The following is a 23,547-nucleotide window of genomic DNA, read 5'->3' on the forward strand; positions in this document are numbered from 1 at the left end:
GATTGATTGAAAGACGTGCGATGTTTTGTAGCTTGTTTATTCACCAACAACTTCAGTTACACATTTGTATTTTGCATTTGCATTGTTTCCAATTTATATGATGGGCGAGTATATATTAAACTCAACGAATATTTCGTTTGGTTTTCCGATATCGGTATCAGCTTAGTTAGCAATATCTCTATGAAATAAACATATGTCAAATGACTAGTTATAGATTATTAATGTTATAGATATTAATGTTGTTCGTATAGATAGTTGGTATTTTAGTTTCACATATAGTTATATTTAAGTTAGTATAGTTGTATATTCTACTTGGTCACCATTGGTCATTATAAATAGTATATATATGTATGTTTGTGTTTTGGTTTCTCCCGGTTCTCACCCCATAAACATGGCATGGCATGACATGAGTACACACATAGTTTCAAGGTTTGTGTAAAAATGTGATAATCGTTATATATATGTATATATATATATATATATGCTAATAATGCCAGGTTATCCATACTAAATACTCTGCTTTATTTTGACTAATATGCTCGCGCTAAACTATACTTTATTTTGCGGTCATTCGAATACGAACTTTTGAGAGAGAGTATGTGTGTGTGCGGTTATCTTAGTTAGCAAATACATACAGTAAACGTTAAGTATATCAATTTAATAATAATAGTATTAATTTCGAATATTAAAATACTGTGCACAAAACGCTTTGGTTAGTTGCTTTAGCATTGTTGTTTGTTTGACCCCATACCAGCTTTATTTTTGGATTGTTTATCTCATAACACTTATGCAACATTTGAACATAGTTAGGCAACAATAACGACTTGATTACGAATAATATTGTGAGTATGCTGAACTATTCAGTTAGAAGCTATATTGTCTAATTCACACGTTTATATTGAATGCTGGGCCCCCGAATGTGGGGGGCTTGAAGCATAAACTTTCACAACAACTTTATGAAAACCGAACAAAACCTTTTGCTAAATATCATATGTACTTTGCAGTTGCATACCCTGTACAATGTCTTTGTACTACAACATATGTATGTATGTTAAAGTGGCTATAATATGCAATTTTTGAAGAGTCCCTTAGTTGTAAAACGCGTGTTGCATGATTGAATTCGGCAATTCTTCAAAGCGTGAAAAGTGAAAGGTCATAACGAACACAACGTAGAATCTCGTGTACTATGAATGGATCTAGAGTATTATTGATTGAGTTAAAGTTCAAGTTTCACAACAATTGGAACAACGATGATAATCAGCAAGTATTTCAGCTATTCGTATATACAGTTTGTCAATATAACCTCATTGTATACCTGCGATTAACTACATTTTGTTGGCCTTCCTTTTGCCTTTTCCGGCCATTACAGAGATATTTTCCTTTACAATACGATTAATTTGGGTTATACGCGTCCAAAATAATGCTTTTGATGACCCATCAAATAGGGACTTATGCATTGAAGAGGATTTTACATGATCTTTTCGATCAAAACGCTAAAAGACACTTGCAGCCATTCAAGTGTCTTGCGACAATATCCCAGTGATCCAAGTTGATCTGATTGAGTGCGGGAACGAAGTCGTTAATACTTATGAGGAAAAGTCTTAAATTTTGGGTGGGAAGAGTTGAAAATTTGAGCAGTACTTTGTATATAGTTTAAAATATTTATCAAACACTCAATTTAGCGACTTCATTCTCTACTATATAATTGAACGCATAATATGTAACTAAATATATTTTCAAAATTGTGTTCGCGTATATAGCCTTCTACAAGTAACATATTTGTTTCCTGTGGAAATGTATTTATTTTCCGCATACCTTTCGGCACCAAAAGCTTAAATTTAATTCCCTTATTTTGTCAGATAACTTGTGTGTGTGCTATGTGGGCAACAATTTTACAAGATTTTTTCGATTATTTAGTTTCTCTATTTTAACTTTAACAACTTGAATATGAAATTGATTTGCTTAAGGAAGGTGGGTCTCCCCTTTTGGTGTTATACCCATTATTGCCCTCCAATTGCTACGCCGTATTGCCAGAAGGTTTTAATGGGTTTCGAGGAGCGAGTCAAGTGTGAACAGAACCGAGAACCAAAGTTACCTGGGTTTTCGGTTCTAAATCTATAAAAAAAAATTTTGTCAAGAAAAAAAAATTCATTTCTATGATTGCCACGCTGTCTTCGAACTCGCAATCTCTTTGGCCCAACGTCCTCGAAAAGTCCAAATTTCCTGCCCCAAATGAATCGTATTTTGTGTGAGTTTCATGTGGTTGCCAGGTGCAAAGCTCTGTCAAAACTAATTCCCAGGGCCTTCTATGGTGACAGATCCTTCACGTCGCATTCCGAGTGATGTCTTCCACGGAGACCCCTTCAAAATTCAGTCGTACAACTTTCGCTATGCCGACAAGCCGTTTTATCCCATTCAGAACTATCAGAGGCCACCGCCCCCGGCTCCGCCGCCACTTGTGACGAAGCCCTCCTTCCAGACCTTCTACCACAATCCCCGGTTCAGTCAGGATCCCGAGTACATTCCTGCCAAGAGGAGTCTACCCACTTGCTCTGTCAGTGAGCACCGGAAGCGTCGTTTGCAGCAGGATTCCAAGGCTCCCCAGACGAGACGTCCACCCAACCCATCCACTGTCACGGATTCCCCGCTCCTGAGAAGCTGCTGTCAAAGCGGAGCGTACCAGACGATGAGACGGGACCAGAGCAGCACGACACTAAGAAGCAATAGGAGTAACCACCTGCGAGCCACTGGTGGTGGCATCCGCAAGGCCTCGGCCACCACCTTCTGCCGTGGCTCCAACACCCGGCTGGAGAGCAAGCGAAGTGCCTGCAGTGGCTGTGAGATCAACATCAGCATCTGCAGCATGGACCCTCAATCCGAGGTGGAGAACAACAATGTGAGCATCAAGATCGAGGCGGATGCCTATCTGCTCAACAACACGGATCGGGTCAAGCCGAACACGGAGCAGAGTAGCAGCTCCAGGTGCACTGGTGCCTTTGGCATCGACATCGACAAGCGCTTGTCCAAGTTCAATGTGAGCGAGACGAAACCGCGTACGAGTCCGGAATGGGAGCTCCGGCAGAAGGAGAAGGTCCGGGAGGAGGAGCGTCGCCGGCAGCTTCGGGAGGACCTCCGACTTGAGCAGGAAAGGGAGCGCCAAGAGGAGCGCGAACGTGCCCGTCAGCGGGAACGGGATCGGGAGCATCTACGCCAGCTGGAGCGGCAGCGGGATCGGCAGCGTCTATTGGAATTGGAGGAGGAGCGCGAGCGGCATCGATTGAGGGAGCTGGAACGGGAATCGCAGCGGTGCAGGGAGTTCCACCGCCTGTGTGTCCTCCAGCAGCAGTTGCATCGGGCGGAAGCCAAGCCAATGAAGCCAAGACCATCTGTTCCAATGACATCGCACTTGTGCGCTGTCACCTCCGATGACCGATTGCCCGGAATGGCCTACTGCGATCTACCTTCCCGTCGGAGTGAGCGTTCCGAGGTCTCAAGGAGAAGGCAACCTGTGCCGAAAGAAAGGCCGACTACTCCGTTTGGTCAGAGAAAAGAAACCGTAGCATTCGCTACCCGCTCACTTACTCCTCCGCGTTCGTCTACACCACCACCCATGGCCAGCTCCCGTTCATCATCTCCCACTGGTAGTACCAATTGCTCCTCCTCCAGTCGAAGCTCTAGCCCCATTCGCAATACCACCATCCCAAGAAACCTGGATCGCAGCACTTCGGGCACTTCCAATGGCAATGTCCATGTCACAGTCACCAGCAACGGAGTGCAGAGCAGCTGCAGCATGAGGCGATCCTCGAATGCTCGGGTGAGTGAGCCCAAGCAGCTGAATGGAGGCCAGCCCCTCGTTACCTCTCTGAACAGCATGCCCATAAGGATAACCACCTCGCGGACGACGGATAGGGATCTAGCGTTCAGCATGAATCATGTGCGGATGAGGGGATCTTCGCCAGCGACAAGAGAAGGGAGCAGAAGTGTGGAAAGTCGGGATGCCTGCCAGGTGAAGATCGACGTGTTTGCGGACAATCTGCGGAGGATGCGTTTATGAGAAGGGAAAGTACGGGGGGGTTGGCATGGTTGCCTTCGGGGTCAGATCATCTCTAGAGCATAGATCTGATCTGACCCAGAGGTCACCCATGCACTCCCTTAATTTCTCTTTGATGGACCAGTTGTGCGATTCGTTATTCGACTTGTATATGTTTTTAGCCCAACAAAATCCGAAAAGAATATACCAAATTTCTGTATAATCTAGACAATTCGCTCCTTGATGCTCCCCCCACCCATTAAATCAATGCAATTGCAGGCGTCTGCTAATTGGATCAGCAATTAAACCTTCCCTGCTGGGAGTAGAGTCTTCCGAGGAACGACTCTTAGAAGCTCGTGAGCTCTGTGTACAGTCACATCTGATGTTTTCCGATGCGACTGTTGGTGTTCTCAAAAAAAAAAGTTAGTTTCCAATCCTTTGGCCACTGAATTGCCTCCAATATGTAGTAGGGTTCTTAGGATCCTTACTTTTTTCTCTCTCTCTTTACCATCCATCATAATAATTTACCCGTCACTTCGAACATCTAGCCCTATTTTCACTCGACTTTCTAATTCTTCTATAGTACTTTCTTCAGATAATTCTGTGCTTGACTTTAACGTGTGCAAAACTTTTTGGGGGGGAGAGGTGTCTTCTTGATATGATCAATGGTATATATAAACACTATAGTGCAACTTGTGCAAAACATTGAACAAGAACAACGATTTCATTTGGAAATTCATATGATATTACTGATATTGTTGGTTGTGGTTACGGTTACTTTTCTGCCTCTTTGATCTTCACTTAATTTTTTTTTGTTGATTTTATTACCCTTTTTTTTTGTTGGTTTTTGGTTGCACTTTTGGCAACATTGCGTTGGAATTAAATCGTTTGCGTTTATTCGTCTTCATCGTAGTTCTGATAGGTTACATAACGCACCTGGGCCCGATCGCGTCCATAAATCAAAGACTGGAATAACAAGGAAACAAATAAATTATGGGTTAGTTTACTATATTACCTTATATGAAACATATATGAAGCATGCACAATAAAACTCAGGCAACAATTGAATTAAAAATTAAAAATTTTATTACAAACAAATTAAGCAGAACTTAAGGCTAATAAAAACATAAGAATAAGAATGACTAATAATACGAAAAAATTAACAACTAAATGATAATTAAAAACTAGGATATTTGCTGGCAAGACTCAAAGCCTCTCGCTCTCGTAGGCCTCGTTCGTTCTGCCAGCCTCGGCATCCGTATTGGGATCGGATGTACCATGCATGATGGCCGGGCAGGAAGCGGTCAGCTGGGGGATTCCAGGGGATTCCCCTGCAGCGGCAGCAGCGGCTGCAGCCGCCTCGGCCGCCTCCCTGGCCATACGTACCTTCTTCTCGTCGCTCGTCGGCGGATTCTTGAGCATCGTCAGCAGCGGGGCGTACATGAAGCAGAGGATGGCGATCCCGAAGAGCATCCACTCGAAGCCGATGCTCTTCACCAGCGATCCGGACAGCGCCGGACCCACGGCAAAGCCCACGCAGAAGGCCACATCACCCAGGGCATAAACACTTCCATACACCGCCGAGTGCCGGATGTCCACCAGGTAGCCCAGTTCGGGCATCATCGAGGAGTCCACCATGCCGATCGCAAAGCCCAGGCCAGCGTTCGGAATAATCAGGTGCGTGATCGAGGTGGCCATGGGTATCTTAAAAAAATATTAAACATATAAATATAAATTAAATTACAATTTTTTTTTATATTTTATAAAATTTATTAGGAAAACATTAAGATTTTACTAATAAAATAAAAATATTAAAACCAAGTTAATATATTGCTTTCAATAAAATCCCTTGTTAGTCGCTAATGAAAAGAACACAAACACGCGAATTATTTGGCTTCATGTCTTTTACCATAAAAAAATAAAGACGTCAGTTTTTTAAATATGTCTTATAGATCTAATAACGACATATCCTTAAGATAGTGTATGAATTCTATATTCTTAGTAGCCCCCAATTAAATGAAAACGGTTACGCGAATTCTTCAGCTTAATTTTCATAATAAAAAAAATAGGCGATATTCTTTAGATATGTCGTACTGTTCTAATAACGCTATATCTTTAACTTGATATAAAAAATCCATCCTTTCTTTAATGATATCTTATCCCATAAAGCGAATTCTTTAGTTTCCTCCAACCCAAAGTTTATTTAAATGGTTAATATAGGGATCCAATCAATTGTTTATATTTTACTTTTACATTAACAGTTGTTAATGGTTTAAATATATTATAAATAAATATTTCACTTACAAAGATCAAACATCCCCCGATGATAATCAAGCCCAAGCAGGCGGCGAACCAACGTCCTATTTTGTGTCCCAGCGGTCCGAAGAGATTGGTGCCGATCAGGTAGCTAATGGAGGCGGGCAGGAAGGCCACGCCCTGCTCCCAACGGGTGGCGCCCATGTTGTCCACCATCCACAGCGGCAGCGAGGGCTCCAGCATGGCGATGCCCATGTTGGCGAAGGTGATCGCACCCGCAGCGATCAGGATGTAGGGATCGCTGATCAGGCTCTTCAGCGAGGGTGGTTCCGTTTCGGCCTTCTGGATCGACGGCTGCAGCATAAACAGCTGGAGCAGGCCATCGCCCAAAGCCAGAGCGGCCAGGATCAGGAATGGCGCCGACTTGCCCACGAACTCGTACATCACCCCGCCAAACGGAGGCCCGATGAGCACGCCCAAGGCCAGACCGCCCAACGCTATACCCATGGCATTCCCGCGCTCCTTGTCGTCCGTGAACCGATCCGCCAGCATGCCCATCCCCGAAACCGAGGAGCAGGAGGAGCCGATGCCCTGCAGAGCCCGCGCCACAAACAACACCAGGTAGGAGCGGCCAAAGGCGAAGACTAGGCAAAGTAGAAGGGTTCATTGCGATTTGCCATGGCATAGCGTGTGTGTAACTTACTGATTGTTGAGAGAAACATTATCACAAAGCCAGCGAACATGGGGATGCTGTAACCAATGCTGCACAGAGAGAAATTCATTCAAAGATTTAATATTTTGTATGTAAGGCAAATTTAAAATTAAAAATAATAAATAATAGACTTTCAGATCATGTAGTAACTTGTTTTAAAAATGTCTGAAAACAAAATATCAATTGAATTTTAAGCTATTGGATTTAAAAAATTTCTTACTAAGATGAGTATTAAATTAATACCACGAAAGTATGATAACAAAAATTTTGTTTTACACTCCACGGTATAGGAAGAAAAGTAAAACTTATAGGGGTTATATTTCTCGTGTATTGAAATAATACTTATACTGTATTACTGTTTTTTTGGGTGTAGTTTTATTTATATCTTATTATTCTATTTAATTATTGTTTTAAGGCTTATTTATTTGTATTTATAACATAAACATAATTTTATGAAATTTTAATATATACAATCATTAATATATTTTAAAAGGTAAAGGTTTCAAATGCCTTTTTATGCCCTTAGAGGGTTTTATAATATCAGTCAGAAATATCTTCAAGATATATAATAGTAATGGTTAAATATTTCAGAATTAGGGCTTAATCGGACGACTATATCATACAGCTCCCATAAGAGTAATCATAATATTAAAAAAAAAAATAATACAAATTTTTTAAATTCTTTTTTACATAGTTCAGAATTGATGATCGATTAATTTAGCTGAAAATCATCATCAAATAAATCCAAGTATAAATATTTTCAAGAATATTTTATTTTTGCAATAGCTTGCTTTCTTTCCTTTTTTTTTATAAAACAAAAAATCAAATTCAGATTTGTATGTAAATTAAAATTATAATTTAATTTATTTGTAAATCCACTAAAGTATGTTTGATGACTTTTCTAAATATTTTTCTTAAGATATTTAATCTCAAGCCTAAGCCTTACCCTAAATTCGACTTACCGGTGCGTCAGGGGTCCTACAATCGGGTTAACCAGCAGCTGGACAAACGCCTTGGAGGCGAACAGCAGTCCCACCTCGACGGTCTCGCCCACCAGCTCGTTGTGGCGCTCCTCCAGCTCGCGGTAATAGGTTTCGTTTTCTGGGGGGATATGCAAGTACTTGGGCTGCAGACCGGTGGCCAATTAGCGCGCAGGCGATACACACTTACCCTCCGGACTTATCGTCGAGAACTCGAGCGGAGCCGCCTCGCTGCCGTCCTTGTTGCAAGGACACGGCGTGGGTGGCGGCGGAACGTTGGACGTGAGCGGGGTGCGTGGAAAGCTGTCGAGCGGCGCATCCGGATGTCGTATGTCGTACAGGAACTCAGGTATGATGGGCACTAAGCGGGGGGGCGGGCGAACAGAAGTGGCGGGTCTTATAATTTGATTGCAACAAAAAGAATTTGCTCACAATTAAAACGCTAAACGCTCTTGTGCCTTCGGGCAATTTTCGCACAGGCCCAGGCGCTTGGTAATTGCGTTCTCCAGGCCCCAGAAAGTTTTGTAATTGCCTTGCCGCTGGCAGAGATTGCCCCCTTTCCCCTTTCCCCTTCCCTTCTTTCCGCCTTCCCACCTAATTGAGTTGCAACCAAAAAGGGGGCTGATGATGGGCTAAAAATTGCGCATACGCCACGTTCACAACGATGCGTTTAATGGACTCTCCACTGTCTAGCGTAAAAGCCACATGCAACTTGGCCCCTCTGCCGGCAAATTCAATTTGTTTATTGCATGCTTCGACTCTGTTTATATTTATTATCAACACCCGGAGAACTCGAGACAACTCCGGGCCACTGTAATTGCATTTCCTGCCAAAGTGCTAGCACTAGGCCGAGGTCAGAGGTTGGATGGTCTTTCAGTTGAGTAGTGAGTGCCGAGCATAGTTTGAAGTATTGTTGGGGTAATTTGTTTGCTTGTGAGCCCAATGATTCGTGGTTATCGTAGTGACAGGCCGTAACCATATATGTATGGCCTGCAAGTTAGGGTTTTGTGCTTTAATGAGGGCCATTCAGACATAATGGGCTTAGGGCTAGGTTCTAGGGCTAGATGTTCTAGCTGCCAGCTCTCGTATTGGTCCGTGCCGCCACGTGTCAAAGTTCAGCGAAAGTGGAAGTATCACCTGTCGACCCGGAATCCCATTCGACTGTCACATATGTCGGCCATGTGGTCGAACATGCCATTTGGCGACCTGCTTTTGCTCCCAAATGACATGCAAGCGGAAATGTATGCAAATTTGGTAACATCTACCTAATTGGGGTTAACCACTTGGCGATTAAACAGCAAATTTAATGCCACAAGAGAAATGTTGCCTAGTAATTCCCAGTCCAACAACTCATTAAATTGTCTCCCCGAGTCTTTGACATGAAAATGATAATTCGAAAAAAAAGCACGTGTAGCCGGGGTCACGAGGTGGGTGCAGGATGTTACGGGTCAGGAGGTGGGTGTGGCATATTAAGGGTGGGGGTGGATTGGTATCGGGATTGAGTGGAGCAGCGGAAGTCACTCAGTCGCTTCGGTTGCATTTCGCGTGTCAAAGACACTTAAACCGCAATGCCAAAAGGAAGGCGACTCGGGCAGCTAGACAAACAAACAGTCACTATCGCTGATTCAGGGCTGCGAAAATAGTGATAGGATGTTAGTGATTTAAAAGGCTGATTAAATACGAGCCCACTCGTATTTGATTTTTTAAGTTTTCATTTAAAAAAATTTTAATTAACAGATAACAAAAAAAAAGTATGTATCTAAAAATGTGTTCACTTTTTCGTTCCTTTTGCAGCATAATGCAAAAATTGATCAGGCTAATGCTTGTTAATATTTGTGTTAATTGAAAGGAACAAATTTTGGAAAGGAATTGGAAAAAAATCTGTTCTGCATTCCTATATCTTTTTTCCAGTAATTTTACTTGTTGTTTAAAGCTTGTGGTCAATACTATTATAATTTTCTCTACAATTTTGGTTTCAAAAAAATATTTTCTTTTTTTAAATTAAAATAAAAAATATTATATTGCTGTTTTTATTTTATTGTAATAAGTTAAGATTGGCAGGAGAAATAGCTAATAATGACTGTTATTTTTTGTGTTGCCTTGCTTAAATTCTATCCAGATGATAAAGACATTGACAGTTCTAAATAAAAAAGGGCAAACTTGAAAAAGGAATATTTCCATTTTCTAAAACATGTTTTAGAGCCCCAACTCCTGTGACACTTTCTTTATCGCAGCCCTGTGGCGTCCGCAGGTCACCCAGATACATCGATTCGACATGCCGGGCGACAGTGGCGTCGTCGTCAAGCCAAACAGAAGCAGCAGCGGCAGTGAGGCGGCAACTGGCAAAGCAACCAGTCATAAGCCAAAGCCAAAGCCATAGTCATCCGCCGGCGACGAGGAAGAGGACAACTCAGCACCCGAGCTAGAAACGCTGGCATACGCTTTGTGTAGCCAATTAATATGCACAGGATTTAATTAGCCATAGAATCCGGACGGAGGGAGACGGGGGCTAGAATGCGACCCATTTGGGAGTCGGCCAGCAGGCCGCTGTTTGTGCGCTCCGTGTGGCAGGAGGCGATCGGGAGGCGCCACTTCATCCTCGACTACGAGCCGCGACAGAGGCAGCGCTGTAAGCGCCAGAAAACCAGGCTGAGAGGTGAGTATATATCACTTATAGGATAGCATCTTAAAGGGCTTGAGTTATTTGTAAAAATACACCCATTTTGTATTAGTAAAAAAAAACTTAAATTAATATCAGTAAAACGATAAGAAATCTAAGCATATCTTACTTTAAATGATATGATCAATCAATAGAGTTAGCTGATTTTGTATATGTCCTAATAAAGTAACAATTCATACAAATAGGTACACTAAAAAATTCAAATAAAATATAACCATTTAAATCACAATTTTGAAATCCTAGTACTTATAATATTTGGATCCGGCAAATAATGAATCAAACGGTAAAATGAAAAAAATGTTTTACTTCGATTGCAATGTTGTAATTCAGAAAGCCTGGTTTTTCCTATTCCAAAAAATTGTGATCCAATAATAAAGAAAATTGTTAGTCTAATAAGCAAGTGCAATAATTGTACACGTTTTAAATTAAATAAAAAAAAAAAATTTAACAAAATTCTAATATGATTATTATGACTGATAATGCAGAATGATAGTTATTTCAGAAACTTATATTTTGTTTTTAAATTTAATAACATTAAAGAAAATTGTTATTCCGATAAGCAGCAGGTGCCAAAATTGTACCCGCTTAAAGTTCAATTTAATAAATAAATTTAATTATAATTCAAATCTGATAGATGATCGATGATGGTGAATGAAAATTATTTCCGAAATTTATACTTGGACTTTAAAGTTTAAACTAATTTTGTAAAAACTCTTTTGATAAAGGCAGCGACCAGCAGTCGCAATCCTGCGAGTTCTACGAGCAGTCCACGGAGGACAGCGAGGAGTACCTGGACGAGTACCTGCTACTGGACGCCACCAAGCTGACGCTGCAGCAGCAACAATCGCTGCCCGCCTTGGGTGGGCGGCCGGGCCCCGCCCCCTCGTTGGGGGTCGGTCAGCGGGATCAGCGGCACAACAGTCGCCAGTCGAAGCGTCGAGCCTGGCTGCTCAGCCGCGGGCGCACCTATCACCTGGATCACCAGATGGACCATCAGTCGCGTCGAAGCTCCTTGCAAGATGCAGCCAGCAGTCTAACCACTACGGCCAACAATCCCGAGGAGCGTCTGGCCGAGAGGGTGCTCCATTGGCTGGATTTGGCCGGACGCACGGACATAGTGAAGGAGGCGGTGCCGGTGCCCAGTCCACCAGTGGCCACCAGTAGTGCCCAGTTGGCCAGATCCGCTCACAGGCTGCAGCGCAGTCAGCATCGCAGCATGAGTCTCAAGCGAGTGGCGGCGGCGGCAGCAAATCACCAGCGATCGGTGGCCAGAAAGCCCATCGCCAAGTCACCACCTTCTGCCCCGCCCGTCACCACGCCCCCCGCCCCTGCCTCCGCCTGCGCCACCAATACCAATGCCAAGCCCATAACCATAATCTTCAACAAGGAGGGTGTACCAGTGCGTTTAAATAGACCCGCTCGCAACATCGATCTGTGCACCCTGAGCAGCAGTGCCAGCACCACGCGAAGATTGGCGGGTCAACTGGCCTCGGCCCGCCTGTACAGTGGAGCCAGTGCATCCCCGCTGACGGAGGACAGCCGCACGCCGCCGCTCAGCAGTCGGGGAATGGCGTCGGCCACCTCGGATAGCCGGAAACAACTGCACATCTTCATGCCCAGCCTCCCGAAGAAGGGTTTGCTGGCAGCGGGATCGGCGGCTGGCAGTGGCATTGGGGGTTCTGGCGAGGATGCCCTGAGCACCAGCTTCAGTGAGCTTTGCCAGCTGTAGACAGCCTCAGTCTAGTTAGTAAATTCTGATTTTAATTTGTACTCTACAATATGATAAAACTTTACAAAGTTTTAAATAAACGTTATGCAATTTATTTTGAAAACACAGTTCTATTTGAAAATATTCATGCCGAAAAACTCGAGATTCTTTGCAACATAAATAGTTATATATTAAAATGGTGTGCAATTTAATTTTGAAAATCCCTTCTATTTTAAAGTATTAAACTAATGACTCTTTGCAAAATAAATAGTTCTTATATTTCAAACAGAAAAGAAGTCTTTTATACTATATAACTATAATTTATTTTTGATTCCTAACAGTTATATTTAAAATAAAATATTTAAAAAAACGTTTGCTGTTTATTTTTTTTAGACGAGCACCTTTTTGCCACACAACTTTTGTTTTTCATCTAAAAAGCGCAACACAGTTTTATTAGTAAGTTTCTATCGAAGCTCTACGGTTCTTGAGGAAATTATGCAAATGATTCACAATTCTCTTTTTGTTAAACTACGGGTTCATTGACATTCAAGTGGTTAATGCGGTTAATTTGAATGATTATCCTCCTGCGCTTCCCAAAAGCGAAACTAGGCAAAACTTTCTACACGCTTTTGGCTTTTGGCACAACATAGAATAATGAAAGGGAGAATTAGTCAAGACTAATTTGCCTTATTAACATGCAAAAAAAAAAACCGCTCAAGAGCACAGAAATAACTGTGAATTTAGGAATCCTTGAATTGAGGATACCCTTTAAAATCGTATTTTCCACCGTTTAAAATAATTTTCATAAAATAACTTGCATTGAAACCAAAACTATTTCAAAAATCTCTTTGCCTTAGAATATAGAGTATTTATTGTGCTTCGGAGGACAACTTATTAATATCGTACAATCTTTTCTTGGCTTTATTGATTTTCGTTTTTGTTCCGTTGCCATTGAAAGTTTCTTTTGTTTATTTTTTTTATATCGAATTTGGTAAGTTTATTTTGGGATTACCCCGAAAAGTCGGCGGCATGTGCCACGCCCATTTTCTTTTGTTTTGGTTTCGGTTCTGAGTGTATTGTTGATTTTTTGCGTTTTATTTTTGCTGGTGAGGTTGGTGGTTGTGGGGTGGTTCCCAAGTGAAAGGAGCGTAATCAATGTAATTGTGGAAATATTGCATGTTTAACAATGGAATAAAGTTAAAGTTAAAGTTTTGCCCTAATGAATGTGGCAATTTTGCGCAGAATGGAATCCAAGTTGAGGAAGAGTCACATAAGGTTTTTAGTTAGTAAAAACTGAGTAAAGAAATAAAAGTCTTAAAAGAATCATTATATCGCTGAAAATATGTTTGAGCTTTTAATATAATACACTTTTAACAACAGGGGGATGTGGAAAAGGCAAAAATTATCAAGGTACAGATAGTTTAATATTTTCTCTAGACTTTTCTATGCTTCCTTAGGCCTACTCCTTGGTAACTATTTTTATGGAGTTTACGACAGACAAAACGTAAACAGTCGTAAACTAATTATGGACATTACATATCCATCAGTGTAATGGGACAACAACTGTCAACCGTTGCGAAGGAGATTCCATGGATATCCATCAAGCGTCATGCAAGCAACACCAGAAGCTAAACCATCCGCCTGCCACACGTGGCAAGTTGCCGTTGTCGTCGTCATTGTTTTATTTTATGACTGACGCGTCGGTATTTAGATTCGATTTCAATATCGCAACAAATACACAGGTGCAAATCCAGTTGCAGATAAAGGGGGAAAAATATAAAATCAGAAGCGCGAATTCTTGAGCGTCACTTTAACAAATGTTTGACTGGTCGATATAAAGATTCGATTTTAATATTGCCATCGATACACAGGTACTAATACAAGCACAGATACATTGGGGAAACATACAAAATCAAATCCATGAGTTATATGATAAAACGCGAATTCTTGAGCTGCACTTTATCGGTATTTAAAATCGATTTTAGTATCACCATACACATACCATACACACCGATACACAGGTACAAATATAAGAGCAGATTAAGGGTGAAAATATTTAAAATCAAACACATAAGGTAACGCGAATTCTTGAAGTGTTTGAAAATGTGATGTTTAATACAGCGGAATTGAAATTATGACAATGCTTTACAATCGAAAGTGATGCCCTTTTGTTGCATAAGGGATATAATTAATAAATTATAAGAAATTATAACAGGTTCATGAGATTTGTTCACTGTGCATTTAGAAGATACGCTGCAAGTAGATGGTGGGGGATAAGCGCAAGGCTCAATGAGTCATTGCGTCTGCCATGACAGCGAAACGACACCGAAAAAGCCGCACGATTGTGACCTTTGTATAAATGGGTCTGGTTGGGTGGTTGTGACTACGGCCTCTCGTTTCGAAATCCACAACCAACGGAAAGCGGGCGAAAAACTTTCTGACTTCAAGGCAAGCCAAAAGACAAAAGGGGGAGCAATTACTTTTGGAGGCAAAAACTTTTTCGCCGCCTGACGTTTGACTTTTCCCCATTTCTCAGCGCTCAGCGCAAGAAAATGCGCAACAATACTGACTGTATTCGGAATGCACACATAACAGGCCTAAAAACGGACTGCCGTGACTTATTCGCGTTTCTGCAGCGGACGCGGCAAGTTCTCCTCGCAATTGGCGTTCTTCTTTTGCCGCTTGCTTGTTGGCCATCATAACGAGCAAAGTTTTCCACGGCGCACTTTAATTTTCCGGCCATTAGTGGCATGTCCACCGACGAGGACTCCCTGGGCAGTCCCCTCAAGCCGGCCACGCCCACGCCAGTCGAACGGGAGCGTGAGCGTGAGCGGGAGCGTCCCAGGGGCGGACGCTCAGGAGCGGCTGATCTGCTGCGGCATCAACAAAGTTTCGAGGCACGCTACAGCAGCATCATCCAGAAGCAAATCTGGGAGACGAGCATCAACAAGGACGTGCTGGAACGGCAGCTGAACGCCTACTTCCCCTTCTCGCGCAGCGCCTCGCTCTCCAAAGATGGATCCGGCGGATTCGATCAGCTCCTGCCGCCGGCCACGGGCGGAGGTGGTCTGAAGACCCGCTCCCTGGCCACCACACCTACCAGGAGGCCGGGCCCGTGTCTGGAGAAGCTGGAGACTGTGGATGTGGCCTGTCTGGAGTCCAAAGCCCAGGAAAAGTAGGTCGGAAATCCAAAGGATTTAGCTTAATCATTCATTGTGATGTCCGTAAGGTTGAAAGGCAATTTTTGACATTCATCGACTAAGTTAGGATAGGTCAGATATTTAGTCCCCGGATTCGTATTCGAAAATATACAATGAGAATTTATCATAAATTTAAAACAATGCTCGTAACAAACAAGAAAACTTGCAAAGCATTTTTTTCTGTGTTAAATATGTAAACCTATTATTTTGCAGAAATGTCTTTAGTTACCCGTCTTAAATGTTTACAGAGCATGAAATATTGGTTTTATATAGTAGCGATGAGTTTTCTAAAACATACATTAATATTTAACATACATTTTTTGATTACCAAAATGGTTAAAAGGTTTGTTTGATTAATTTATTTTATAGAAAACATATCCTATCAATCAATGAAGAAAACAAAGATAAAATCCGGGGTCTACTAAAAAAAAGGTTCTCAATCTAGCTTTTATAAGTATTACTAACATGTAAGTCCAGCAATTTCCCTAAAATCTACTATTTATTTGGCACCCCAAAGATTTGGCTACAGCACCGAGACCATCTATTTGCATAGTTCAACCAATGTCAATGTAAAATACTCGTTTTATTGGCCAAGGATATGACCGTATCCCTGGATCAAAGCGAACCCTATTTAAGCTACTATTATTCAATCTTCCTCAATAAAACAAAGGCTTATTGCATATTCAATTTGGTATCGAGTCAAACGGATAAGGTCGTGGCCCATATAAATCTCCACAGGCTTCGGGATAAATCTAATTTATGAGGATATTATGCGAGAAAAATAAAACTGGGGGAAATGTGAGAAAATGGGGGTGTGCTGGGTCAGAGATCAAATGTAATAATCAAATGTATTTGCAGCAATTTTCGCTTCAGCACCTTGAGCGCGAGAATCGAGAAAGCACTTAAGTGGAAATGCCGCCAGTCAAACGCTCGCTAAAAGCCCAGCCCATTCCTCTATCCTGTCAGCAGTAATAGTTTTTCCACTTTCCACTTTTCCTTTGACTTTCACTTCCGTGCTGTCTCTCTCTCGCTCTCTCTCAACAAGTTGCTCGAGTGGTTCGGCTTTTTCCTTTGGTTTTTGCCCAACTTGTTGATTTAAATTCATGAACGTTGAGCACAAAGAAAAATCTCGTTCCTATTTTTTTTGGCTTTTTTTTCTATCCGCCAGCCTTGCTGTATTTGTCAGGCTGGAGGACCTGCGGACCAGAGGATTCCCACTCAATGTCCATGTGTTTGGCCAGACACTTGACATAAGCACTTGGCCGGGACACATCCACCCCCAAACGGTCAATCCCTGGTGGGGTTTTAGTGTCAACTGCAGGAGGGTCTGCCAGTGCGTGTCCATTTAATTGACTGTCGACAGTCGACGGCCCAGCACTTGGAGCTGCCCAACCCAGTCTGGTTCATTGGTCATCGATGCTCGCTGTTCGATGCTTGGTAATGACTAAGCACAACCACTTCAGCATTGATTAGTTGTTGGCTGGTATTTGATTTAATTGCACGGCTTTCCACATAAATTAAGGGTGCACGAAGTTCTTATCGAATGATCAGAAGACTACTGTTTATTCCAAAACAAAATCACTCACTTATAAACTAGTTGTTAGCTAAAAAGTTCTCTACTTAAATTAGGGCTCTAATAAGCTCATAAAAAATTGAATGTAATTGTTATGGAAAGGCCAAAATTATTTCTTTAAAATAATCTATAACTATAGATGTAAGGAATTTGTTTTTTTTTTAAAGTCAGAAACTTTATTTTTTAAAACCTTTTTGGAAGTAAGATATTTCTTCAGAAAGATGACCTTTTTATTTATTCAAAATTTATTTAAAACGTGTTTTTAAAGAATTCTTGATTTTGAATTTGTTTCACCACTATTATTTGGAAAATGTGTTTAGCAGGGATAAGTTTTGTTTAAAGAAGTTACTGTTTCCCTCATTTTAGATACTATTATGGAGTACAGATATTGTTCATATAAATCTACCCCAAAATGAATGGTGCTTTTTTCTTAAACGGTTAAGGTTTGTATGATTGTTAAGATCTCGCCATAGAGAACACCCGTTTATCCTAAAAAAAATAACCTCAGTACCTTCAGAATTGATGAACTGACAAAGACCATTCGCATTGACAGGAAAACGTTCATTAGCTTAAGTGCCGCTCTGTGGTAATTTTATGGCACCACTTTCCCCATCCTCTAGGGAAATGGACAATTTCCAGGCGATTGGCTGGATTGGCAAGGATAACCAGCCCCGGGAGATAAATGCTCATGAAATGCTAATGGCCACCAAGGAATAAGATTTATGCGGTGGTATTCCCATCCCCAAGGTAAACTTTTACTCACCCACGGTGGTCAGCAGCATGTTGTCGAGGAGCAGGGCTATGGCCACGATGACGAGCACCAGGCGATTGGAGCCCCGCCAGCTGACCATCCAGGACTTGGCGGCGGACCAGGACCCGGCAGCGCGTGGATCCTCCTCGCGGTACTGATCCGCTGGCGGCGGTGCCGGACCACGCCCCCCGTGGACCTGCGATTGGTAGGTGGGCGGTGGCGGGACCGGCGGCTCCTTGCCGACGCCCAGGATGCCGCAATCTTGGTCCGTTCCCTGGTTGCCATTGTGCTGGTTGCTGTCCAACTGCTGCTTGAAGGGATTCTTGCTGGGTGTATTGGTGGCTGGTCCGCCGGGAGTTGGCTGCTGGTTGCTGCTGGCGCTTATGGTGAAGGAGGTGGTCTCGCTAATCTCCGACTGCTTCTGGGGTGCTGTGCTCTGCGTGTGTTTTCTTGGTCCACCATTTCCCGCATCGGTCGATGATTGCATTGCGTCGCTAGCCGCTGGTTGCTACGGAAGGCAGTAATCCGATTGTCTTTTAAAATGTAATCAAATCAAGTCAAATCAAGAGTAAGCAGCTTTCCCATCATCCCCGTTCCCATTTCCATTGCCATTCCCATTCCCATTGGCAATCCAAATCCCACGCTCGCTTTATGCCTGAATGATTTTCGCTAATTAAAAGTAAATTACAAGTCTTGGGGTTGGAATTAAAAAGTATCTTTCACACGGTGTTACGTATAACCGTAGCTCTAATTGAATCATACGCAATTTAAATATTTATTTAATTGCCAGCCACTGCCACTGCCATTGCCATTGCCATTGCTACCCCATACTAACACCAAATACACGGGGCGTATGCGCAACATTTGTCATTGGAACATTTGGTGTTGCCTAACGCCAGGCGCAAATTGAATTTGCCTGCATAATTCGTTTTGAAAGACCCACAAAAGGGAAGCCAAAGCGTAGACTTCTTTAAGTTTTCGGTTGTAAAATTGAATTAACCCACTGCTATTAGCAAAAAAGGTCTCGTAATTGAAGGCAAAGATGAATCAAGTCTTCCGCCAAAAGTCTTTGCATAATGTCTTCAATTTATTCTGCAATTGAGACAACAATTGATGCCTGTCCCAGCGGACAATTGATTGTTTATGACGTCTTCGCAGAGCAAAGTGTTGTCATTGAATGACAAATGGCAAATATCTGATAAATAAACGAGAAAAAAGCTGAAAGTTCATACAACTGCATCGCGTTTGGGGGCGTGACAAACAGCAGCAAATTTTGTCATTTTAATTGATTAAATCAACTAGAATGAGCTGCTAAAACAAAAAGCTGTTGCAATAGTTATATTACAACGAAGTCGGCATCATTTAATTAGCCTCCACACTTGTTAAGCCCTTTTACAAAAACTGGTACTACCAATGTTATTGGCAAGTTGATTTTTAACGAATTAGCTAAGCTAATAATCATTTTAAATAATACTATTGCATTATAAAATAACAACAATTAAGAATGCAACTATTCTTAATTTGTTTAAAGGTATTGTTTTAGTTTGTGAACTCAAAGTCGTGGTTACTTATATTTTTTTTAAAAGATGCGAGAGTTTCTATAAATAATTTGGGGAGAGACAAAAATATTACTTAAATGCATTTAAAAAAAATTTTGGTTCTTTTAAGTGGTAGATTTTTATACATTTTTTATTATTATTATAAAAGTAAAGAAAAGGCTATTTTCAAATAATTTTCCTTAAAATGAAAGGCATTAAAATATTTTTACCTGGCAGCTTTTCCTTTATTGAAATATAACTTTAGATTGTATGCTGAACAGTACTCTTGCTACTGGAATATCACTTGCACTAATGAACCTGAATTGCCACCAGGCCTTGAGTATTTATAGAACTCTGCTATAACGACCGATTTTTGTGTGGCTTACGATCGCCTATAGCCGCCAGATACGCGCACAGAAATCCCAATTAGTCGCGGACTCTGTCCCAGTGAATCAGAAGTCAAGGCTTTTGAATTTGCATTCAGGAAGTACTGATGCTATCTACTAGGTTGCACTTTCTTTTTCACGATGAGTTCACTTTTAAATTGGTTTTTGGGGGGATCGTTCATTCCGCGGATTCTACCGACAAGTCGGCGCTCTGAACTCAAACTAAAAACTTTAGCGTGTCGCCTGAGGCTTATTAAACGAATTCATTTTTGCACAAGCAGAAAAGATGTGCTTAGTTAGTATACGAAGTAATCGCCACGGAGAGAATTCAGATATCTTTGCATTTCAAATGAATGCACAGTGAAAAGTGTGTAAAATACATTTTAATAAATATTAATTATCAATTGGCATGCACGGTTTATGAACGTGGGAGAATCCGATTCAAACAAAGGCTTCAGTTACTTATTGGAAATTATGCTAATGTTTTTGGGTTTTTAAGTTTAACTTTAAGGGGGCGCACTTCTTTTATTTTGAATTGATTAGAACCTCATTTACCTTAATTGGTTTTAAAACACAAAATAATTCAAATGCATTAGTTGCCCGTGTGTTGTCTTAATTTGTTTTAATATATATTAGAATAATATAATTAAGCAAGAGGATAAAATTAACTTTTTATTAAGCCGATGTTTAAATGCCGTGTAAAAAGCTGTTTAAATTTATTGTATTTAATATGTTGTAAGCTTTTTAATAAATAATATAATATTTGTTGAAATTTTAAAGAAGTAGAAAATACTAAAGTTGTGTTTACAAATATTATTATTTTATGAATTTATCTATAGGGTATATAGAATTGCTCGGTAAAATTAAATTAAACTGCACGTGCGATGCGATGCGACGAATGCGATTGTTTAATTCATTATTTATGTTCCCTCAGATATTTATTTTGATTGTTGTTTGTCGTTGCTTTTGTTTTAATTGTTGTTGTTGAGTTAATTGCACAAAATTTTTCAACCGCCGACGGTCAAAAATTTAGCGGCTTGTTGCCATTTCTAGCCACTTCTAAGCATCGACACGCAACTTTATTTAAATTGTGCTCATTTTTCAGATTTTTATTAATTAAAACGAAGCTTTTGCCTGAGCTTGGGCACTGGACTTGAGCTTGACACTGAAGCCAACGGCTCACGCAGATTGAAGAGACCTCAGTTTATGCAAGGCCATAAACTGGTTTTCCTATATAATAAACCAGGAATTGAAAGCCCTTCAAGCGTTGTTTTTGTTATGACCACTTAATTGTTTTACAAATTTGCACAGACGCCCGAAGCTGCGGCAAATGATTCTTTTTTTCTCAACTACTGATAATTGCAATTTTAATTGCAAAACGATAGCAAAGTCGTTCCATCTAGTTGCAAAGCTGGGGCGTGTAAATGAGGCCCCTTTTAGCTAATTAGCTCAGATCGATTCTAAATATCAAGTATTTATACAGTCAGCTTGGAACACTAAACTATGGGACTATAAAGTGTGAGCTTGAACGTGCCTAAGTGGATAATACACTTTTATCCCTAAGGTAGTCGAGAGTTCAGAGAACTAACCATACATATACTTTTGTGAACGCGGTAAAAACTTTTGTGTTTTTTTTAAATTTAAAATAATACATAAAGTTTTCAAATTAAACACATAATTGGAAAATTATAAATACTCTTATTTGAGTTTCAAGTTTAAAATTTATATTTTAATGGCATCGAGTTTGAGTTATTATTAATTAATTATTATTAATTGTTGTAATTATTGACTAAATTGGTATATCTACTGTTTATTTAAGAAACTCTACTTGGGATGATAGAATTAGGTAATTTGAAAAAATAAAATTTAAAACCATTTTATTCATTTTCGTGTTGCCTTTTTTAAATGTAAACATTTAACTGAAGTTTCAAAATCAAGATCAGTTTTAGCGTTGGTTTTAAAACTGTAACCCAAAGCACTAAATATTAATCTATGAAGAAAAACTGTTTGTTTTCAATTAAACAATAAATTAAGTAATTTTGAATAAAAACTGAAAACACTAGTGACCCGTTTTCCTTATGTAAATGCATTATATACCTGAGTTATTTTTTATATACGACTTCCTTAGCTTCCTTGAGGGGACTTTCTGGGGAGTTATGGTTTCGGTGACGGACAGGGTGGATTTTGTGTCTGGTCTGTTCAAAATGCCTATTGCAATTCTACAGTTGCTGTTGTCAGGTGGTTGTTGTGGCCGGATTTTGGCGGGTGAGGTTGTGCGTTGTTGGAGTATTCCTGTGGGAGAATTAAAAAAACGAAGTCATTTAAATAAAGAAACTTGAAGCGGATTTGCAATGTCTCCGGTGGCCCAGCGATTTCTGCTGGCAGTGGCCACTTGTGGATTTTGTGTTTTGTGATGGCACTCAAGTGGTTTTCCTTTGATGGGAGTGTTTGCTCTTCACTGGGCTTGCGGCAAGGTCGTTGGCCAACAAAAGCCAAGGAAAAGTGGGAATTATAATAGGTCTCGAAATGCATAATAAGAATTTTTTCAACTTTATTATTATATAAAGATAGAAATATATCATAATATAGATATATCATAATAAAGATATATCATAATATATCTTTAACAATTTTATAGGTAACGACATGAAAATTTGGATAACCGACCGACTATCAATAGTGAATATGAACATAAATATGTGCGGCTTTATTATTCAATACCCAAATAAGCCACACTCAATAAGATTGCGGCTATTTGTCCAGGGTAAATAAAGAAAAGTAAATGGTATTTACATCTATATTTGTTAATACTTTTATTTGTCTTTGTTTTTAATTTTTTTCAGCAAGTTGGTGGCTGACAAGCCGAGCAAAAAAATTGTATGCCTGCCAGGCTCGATTCAAATCGATTAATAAATAAATACATGTAGGTCTACGTAAATAAACAGGCAGTTGTAGCCGCTTTAAAATGCAAATTTCGATTGAGTTTTGATTGATTTACCTCATTCACAAGCGAATGTGCTTATGCAATTTGGTGAAATAAAATGAGTGTTTGCCAGGTCGGCAGTAAAATAAATTATATTTGAAGTGGAATACAAAACAACTCGTCTGTAAATGTATATTATAACTTTTGATAAATCCCTGCTGATTAGATAAAACACTTTATAGATAAGTTCTAGTGAAAAAGGAATGTAAATTGAAATAATTTAAAACTTTGATAGCAAAAAGTGCGACGTTTAAGTATAAACTGAAGTTCCAATCTCTTATAGATTCTTTGTAACTTACACCCTTCTATCTTTGGAGTTTTCACATATTTTTGGATGATGTTGCCCGTTGCTTGGTGCTTGAACGTTTTGCAATTTAAACACGGTCTTATACGCACATTTGTTGGAATTTTCAAGTGTGATTTTGTTGCTTAGGCCAAACTAAACTACTGCTAGAACGGTAACTGATTGTGAGTGGGTGCCACAAGTGTCTGTTCTGGTGCTGAGGCTGCACTGCGAGCGTGGGAAACGGGCACGTCCATCAGCCACGAGATCTCATCTCGCACTGAACGGAGATGCGCTGGCCAGCGGCGCACGAGGCGCCGGCGACGTCGACGGCGGACGACTGCGCCCAGGATGTGGATGGTCTTGTGGCAAGTGCCTCAGGAGCGGGAGAAAGTCGACGGGGAGAAGAAGGACTACGCTGGCAGCGCTGCCACTTGTTGTCTGCTGCCTGTTGCAGTAGTACACTC

At 40.8% G+C, this 23,547-nt stretch overlaps 4 protein-coding genes across 6 annotated transcripts; 3 read left to right on the plus strand and 1 right to left on the minus strand.

Moving 5' to 3' along the window:
* The first annotated feature begins 19 nt into the window (after positions 1-19).
* LOC108149078 (putative uncharacterized protein DDB_G0271982) lies at positions 20-4,062 on the plus strand. The gene is made up of 2 exons (XM_017276451.2): positions 20-2,248; positions 2,319-4,062. The coding sequence occupies exons 1-2, from the start codon at positions 2,233-2,235 to the stop codon at positions 4,052-4,054; spliced, it is 1,752 nt and encodes a 583-aa protein (XP_017131940.1). The 5' UTR covers positions 20-2,232; the 3' UTR covers positions 4,055-4,062.
* Positions 4,063-4,884: 822 nt separating this feature from the next.
* On the minus strand, positions 4,885-23,408 carry LOC108149077 (synaptic vesicular amine transporter). 3 transcript variants are annotated; one of them, XM_017276450.2, is made up of 9 exons: positions 23,097-23,406; positions 21,912-22,106; positions 17,903-18,398; positions 8,169-8,339; positions 7,961-8,099; positions 6,990-7,048; positions 6,335-6,930; positions 5,417-5,734; positions 4,885-4,996 (listed from the first exon to the last, which is right to left on the minus strand). In XM_017276450.2, exons 3-9 carry the CDS (start codon positions 18,375-18,377, stop codon positions 4,925-4,927), a joined length of 1,830 nt encoding a protein of 609 aa, XP_017131939.1. In that variant the 5' UTR covers positions 18,378-18,398; positions 21,912-22,106; positions 23,097-23,406; the 3' UTR covers positions 4,885-4,924. The 3 variants fall into 3 exon arrangements, with proteins under 3 accessions (XP_017131939.1, XP_017131938.1, XP_017131937.1); XM_017276448.2 differs by lacking the exon at positions 4,885-4,996 and having other exon boundaries at positions 5,148-5,734; positions 23,097-23,408; XM_017276449.2 differs by lacking the exons at positions 4,885-4,996; positions 21,912-22,106; positions 23,097-23,406 and adding an exon at positions 19,659-19,998 and having other exon boundaries at positions 5,147-5,734.
* On the plus strand, positions 10,041-12,519 carry LOC108149079. Its single transcript, XM_017276452.2, has 2 exons — positions 10,041-10,634; positions 11,384-12,519. The coding sequence occupies exons 1-2, from the start codon at positions 10,493-10,495 to the stop codon at positions 12,385-12,387; spliced, it is 1,146 nt and encodes a 381-aa protein (XP_017131941.1). The 5' UTR covers positions 10,041-10,492; the 3' UTR covers positions 12,388-12,519.
* LOC108149080 lies at positions 13,367-17,880 on the plus strand. The gene has a single exon (XM_017276453.2). The coding sequence runs from the start codon at positions 15,117-15,119 to the stop codon at positions 15,543-15,545; it is 429 nt and encodes a 142-aa protein (XP_017131942.1). The 5' UTR covers positions 13,367-15,116; the 3' UTR covers positions 15,546-17,880.
* Positions 23,409-23,547: the final 139 nt, after the last annotated feature.

Source organism: Drosophila elegans, unplaced genomic scaffold (genome assembly GCF_018152505.1).
Source record: "Drosophila elegans isolate 14027-0461.03 unplaced genomic scaffold, ASM1815250v1 contig_520, whole genome shotgun sequence".
Lineage (NCBI taxonomy): Eukaryota > Metazoa > Arthropoda > Insecta > Diptera > Drosophilidae > Drosophila > Drosophila elegans.

Bases quoted from the DNA above. Each gene is read 5' to 3' on its own strand.
- LOC108149079 (XM_017276452.2), top strand. From the start codon at position 10,493: ATGCGACCCATTTGGGAGTCGGCCAGCAGGCCGCTGTTTGTGCGCTCC. The intron at 10,635-11,383 runs GTGAGTATATAT...CTTTTGATAAAG, and splicing joins CCAGAAAACCAGGCTGAGAG to GCAGCGACCAGCAGTCGCAA.
- LOC108149080 (XM_017276453.2), top strand. From the start codon at position 15,117: ATGTCCACCGACGAGGACTCCCTGGGCAGTCCCCTCAAGCCGGCCACG.
- LOC108149077 (XM_017276449.2), bottom strand. From the start codon at position 18,377: ATGCAATCATCGACCGATGCGGGAAATGGTGGACCAAGAAAACACACG. The intron at 8,100-8,168 runs GTAAGTGTGTAT...ATATCCCCCCAG, and splicing joins CTCGACGATAAGTCCGGAGG to AAAACGAAACCTATTACCGC. The intron at 7,049-7,960 runs GTAAGTCGAATT...CTCTCTGTGCAG, and splicing joins GTAGGACCCCTGACGCACCG to CATTGGTTACAGCATCCCCA.